The following is a 5200-nucleotide window of genomic DNA, read 5'->3' as shown; positions in this document are numbered from 1 at the left end:
CTCTTCAGGGAGGCTTCCCCGACCCCCACCTTCTGTGTCCTGCTTTATCGTGTTCACAGTGAAGATCACACCTCAGGTTATAATCATCCATGCCAATATAGTGCGCTCCCTCCAGCCTGAGCCTTTGTGTCTCCAGGTTGGGGACAGAAGTGTTTGGGAGATATTCTGAATCCAAGACTATCTGCATGTGTGTAGAGGTGACTAAGTGAACAACGGACAACCCTGGGAAATGACCGGAGGCGGAGAGAAGGGCCTGCCCTGTGCAGCTTCTGGGATTTCTCAAAGGAGATGTGCTGATCTTATCATTTATTAAACACCTTTCAAATATCATCATCACAAACTGTTTCGAGACAGATCACACCACAAAAAACAAAGCAAATGCCATCTATCCTTCCCTTCTAAAAGAGTTTCAGGCTTTGTTAATTGATCAGATTACATGTTAATTAAGAAGTCATCTCTTTTAATGGAGCTCTTCCTCAACACTCGAGCCTCAAAGACACGCCAAAAAGCCAGGATCTGCTTTTCAAAAGACAGACATTATGGCAACGCCCCAGGCCAGGCCCACAGACCGCCTGCTGGACGCCTGCAGTGGTGTGGACTTGTTTCAAGTGACCACCACGGGTGCCACAAAGACTGGGTGCCGGAGGGATGGGGAATTCAAATCAAGAGACCACAAAGGAAAAGCATCTTTACTGATGAATCATTTATTTGAACAAGACGAAAACGTCTCTGTAGCCATGTCCTTTTATACAGAAAGTAGAACATTTCAAATATATTAACTTTTCTCTTTTCAACAGAATTCACCTCAATCTGGTGGCAGGAACTGCTTCTCCCACTAGGATTCACGTTTGAGTAACACGTACGCACCCATCACAGCCAGAAGTGCATACTGGAAAGAAACACAGAAAAGGATTGTGAAAATGAGACATTAGTCTAGAAGCGCATCAGATGATATGTCATCGCTAGCCTAGAGGAGATATCCAAGAGACGACCCTTCCTCCTTTGTTTCCGAAACAGCTACATTATGGTGGTGGTAGTGGTGGTGGTTTGTCTTTGAGTCACTTATGACTCATAGCGACACTATGTTCAACACTCTGAACCCTGGTCTATCCAGAAACAACCTCATTGTCTCCAACACACCTACCCCCATTACTCCAGTCACTGAATCGATCCATCTCACCCAGGGTCTTCCCCTCCTGCGCTGTCCCACCACCCTCGCAAGCATGATGTCCCCCTCCAAGGACTGGTTCCTCCTGGCCACATACCCAAAGCAAGTCAGGCGGCACTTCAGAATGACTAATGACCATCTGGCCAGCTAGGACTCACAGCGACCCTGTGGACAACAGAGTGGAACCCTGCCCTATCCTGTGTCAACTTCACTGTCTCTACAAGCTCATTGCTACAGTCATTGTGTCAATCCATTTCGCGGAGGGTCTTCCTCGCTTTCCCTGCCCCTCCACCCTTCCCAGCAGGATGGAAACCACATGGAGGCTCAATTAGGAGTCAGTTCCTACTGGACAGCAGTGGATTTGGCATTATAGTTAAAATCCCCTCAACAGTGATGGGCTATGACTCACTGAGTAAACTGGGCAGCCTGTCACCTGGCTTCCCACCCTTGGGCAAATGATTTTTAAAAATATAGAACATCATTCTCTTTTAAGTTGAAGGCTAGGCAATATTGCGCTTATTCTGTTCTTATAAACAATGTACATCAAAATTAACTAGCAAAACAGTTTGAGAAGACTCCCTCTTTACAGTTCTTTTAAAAGAAAGCTCAATTATTGTTAAAGCGCCACTGTTAAAAATATAGTCAGGAAAAAGAAAATTAAACATATGTATTTAATTTGATTAATTTTTGAACTTTTTATAAATTTATTCATTACTTTATTATATATATATTCAAGTTCTTACCTTGAATTTGGGGTAGTCATTCATTATTATGGTAACCATACCAACATATGGCAAAAACCTAAATTGTAGGATAGAAACAAAAAAATATAAACATTGTTTCTAATGATTACAGTTCTGTTTCAGAACAAGTCTTAGGAAGCAGTTCTGCCTGGGAAGCTGCATGGCCTTGGGTGCAACGACAACATTTAACAGTGACTCAAAGGCTTCATTAGCTAAAAATGCAAAGACTAATTATGCAGCAATGAACAGTGGAACACTTATCACCACAGACCTGTTTTCAATGGTAAAAACAGGAAATAATCTAACTGCCCATCCAAAGTGACTGGTTAATTAAGTCACAGCACACTGAGGGACAGCACGCTGCGGGACAGCACGCTGCGGGAGAGCACGCTGCGGGACAGCACACTGAGGGACAGCACCCTGCGGGACAGCAAGGGGCAGGTAAAGACCTCACTCATCAAGCGACACAGGAAGCTATTTCCAACTTGAGTAAAAAAAAAATAACTCAATTTTTATGAAAAATTGTATAATACAATATAACATTACAAACAGTACTTATAGTGATCATCTCTGGGAGGATTTCTAGTAATTATTCCTCCAAATCCACAAATAATTCCTGGATAAGACTTTCTTCCTTAAACAAAATTAGACCCACAGAACAGAGATGTTGCTGTGAGTCATCGAGTCGATTCTCACTCACAGAGACACCACAGGACAGACAGAGCTGCCTCACACGGTTTCTGGGGAATAATATTTAGGGGAGCAGAGTGCCAAGTCTTTACCCCCAGAGTCAACATGGGTACAAACCAATCCACTGGCTACAACTAAGCACTCACCCGTCACACCACCAACTCCTTATAAAGCATCCACTGGGATTTAATTTTAGGTTTGTGGTTGTTATATACAGTTGAGTCGGAACAGACTCACACCTGACCCTTCAGCAGGTTTTCAGAGGCAGTGAAATCTCATGGGAGGAGACTCTCACCTTTCTCCCACAGAGTAGCTGATGGATTCCAACCACGTGTCTTTGGGACGAGAGTGCAGCTCTCACCTTTAAGGCACCAGCAGTTAGGTTTAGGATCTCTATAAATGTTCTGCTTTATTTGGTCTTCACGATTCAAACTAAACATTCCCGAGAATGTTCTTCACAGAACATTTGTAAGGAAGGGATCTGTTACTCTGTCAATTTTGTCTGTTTTTACCTATCTGGCTCCTGAACTTTCTAGAGAGCAGAAGTTAGCCTCACCCGCGTGCACGTCCCACCACGTCCTTCTTCTCGAGCCAGTTCTGGCCTTCTTTGTATAAGCCTCTGTCATCAACCTCATTATTGTCGCCTTTCGTCAGGAACTTGATGTCTCCATTGTCTCTGGAGAGAAACGAACATCCTCTCAGAATACTCTCCTGACAAACGCTCCCCATTCCTCAAAGTTTACAGTCACCCCTGTGCAATTGGGAGAGCAAAGGTAACTCAGCCTCCCTGGACTGAGACGAAGGCCGAGAGGCTCTCTGACTGAAGCACAAATCGAATGACAATTCTGTAGATTTCACTGTAAGATATCCCACAACCACAAAGCATGGCAGAGCCAGCGGGTGCCACCTCCCAGCCTGGTCTGTGGGCAAAAACATGGTGAAGAACACCTGGCTTCTTTTATCTGAAAACAAGGTTGTTAACACCATAACCCAGTGGGCAAAATCATGCGGGTTAACCCTGAAGCCCTTTCAAGTCCAGATTCCTATTGACATTGACACTGTTGATTATGAGCCATCCCTGGGGGGCAGCCCACTCCAGTCATTTCTCCTCAAGTCAGAAAAGGCCAGAAAGTTGACACACAATGCCGGTTTAACACCTGCTGAACTTGAACTTTCTCATTCTTTCTTAGCCCAAGGATGACTTGTTAATACGGATCACACTTCTCTTCTCTCTGGATACAAACTTGGTCCTGGATCGAAAGGAGAATTTGAACACAAGTGTGCTCTCAGCTCTCCTTAAACGGCTTTTCCTTGGCAAAGGTGGAACATGATGATGTATAACTTCCTTCTCGTTTAGTGAAACATAGAATCACAAACGGCATAAATCAGTGTGCTAACAAGACCTGCATGAGTTGTTTTAAATCCTCTACATGGTGTTGACAGCCTTGACACTTGCTGATGAGATGGCTAGAGCAATGGGCTCAAACACGTCAACTGCTGTGAGGATACGGAGGACCGGGCAGTGTGTTGTTCCATGGGACAGAGGGAGGGTCGCTAGGAGTCGGAGTGTACTTGGAAGCCCCTGTCAGCAGTAGCGACTCAGGGCGGAAAGGCCCCACTCCCACACCCCCAACCCCGACTCTCAGTCTAGTCAGAAGGTGGCAGAGCTCGGCACATGATCCAGGCTCACTCTGCTTTAACCACTAAGGCAGTCTACCGGGATACCACCGAGCAAACCCCAGAAAGGAAAGGGCCTTTACTTCTCATGGACTTTGATTACTCTGTGCACTATGGGAATGTCGCGCCCTTCCACTTTAAAGACAACTATTTCACCAGCTCTAATGGGGTCTTCGCGGAAGTTGGTCAGGAACAGAAGGTCGCCTCGATGGAAAGCTGGCTCCATGCTGCCACTGGAAAGAAAGAAACAAGACCAACATCAGAATTAGCCCGCACTCAAGGAGCAAGTGTTTCAGTTTATAAACAGTGTGAGGGGAAACATTCCAGTTGGTGTGTAATGGTCCATCACCACTCAAGTAAAGCTACAAAGCAACCCGCAGGGGCTCCCTTCCTGGGCCCACAAGGCGACAACAGTAAGTGAGAAAGTCAATGAACGATTTCTTCTAAGAATCAAGTGTGAAAAGGGCATTTTCAAACCCATCTGCAGTTTATCTTAGTGGAAAAAAACATACCCACAATAGTGTAGGCTCTCTAGTGAAAATGACAATTGAGACTAAAGAGGGAAAATGTCTTAGAGCTCTAAATACATTACCATTTTCATTCATAAGTGTAGACTTTGAAAGCTGGTTAATACTCTAGGGGCAATTCCTTGGTTTTATAGTTTCCCCTGGCAGTTCTGGTAATGAAATTCTTGCTTAAGGAACAAGAAATACACACACACACACACACACACACACATATTTTTTATGACAGGTTTGGAAGTAGGAGTGGTATCCACTTCCTAAACAACATGCATCCGGAAGCTCTATGTACTTTGATAAATGTTGATAGTTGTAGAAGGGCTTCAGGTATTTTGTTCATAGGGTAGCTATGAGTCGTGCTTGACTCAAAAGCAATCAACAACATTATACATACATTATAT

The 5200-nt window shown here is 44.5% G+C and overlaps 1 protein-coding gene across 1 annotated transcript in view; it reads right to left on the bottom strand.

Moving 5' to 3' along the window:
• Positions 1-688: 688 nt before the first annotated feature.
• Positions 689-5200, bottom strand: part of SEC11C (SEC11 homolog C (S. cerevisiae)) — a 10336-nt gene continuing 5824 nt past the window's right edge. Inside the window, exons 3-6 of the mRNA XM_006891749.1 lie at positions 4362-4511; positions 3158-3277; positions 1912-1969; positions 689-889 (exon numbers count right to left, since the gene is read on the bottom strand). Of these exons, the coding sequence (XP_006891811.1) occupies positions 836-889; positions 1912-1969; positions 3158-3277; positions 4362-4511 (382 nt within the window). The 3' untranslated portion in view covers positions 689-835. The remainder of the gene's footprint in view (positions 890-1911; positions 1970-3157; positions 3278-4361; positions 4512-5200) is intronic.

This window comes from Elephantulus edwardii, unplaced genomic scaffold, assembly GCF_000299155.1.
Source record: "Elephantulus edwardii isolate Elephantulus edwardi_28Jun2011 unplaced genomic scaffold, EleEdw1.0 scaffold00103, whole genome shotgun sequence".
Classification (NCBI taxonomy): domain Eukaryota; kingdom Metazoa; phylum Chordata; class Mammalia; order Macroscelidea; family Macroscelididae; genus Elephantulus; species Elephantulus edwardii.
Note: the sequence above shows the minus strand (reverse complement) of the source record. Positions and strands in the feature narration are given on the sequence as shown.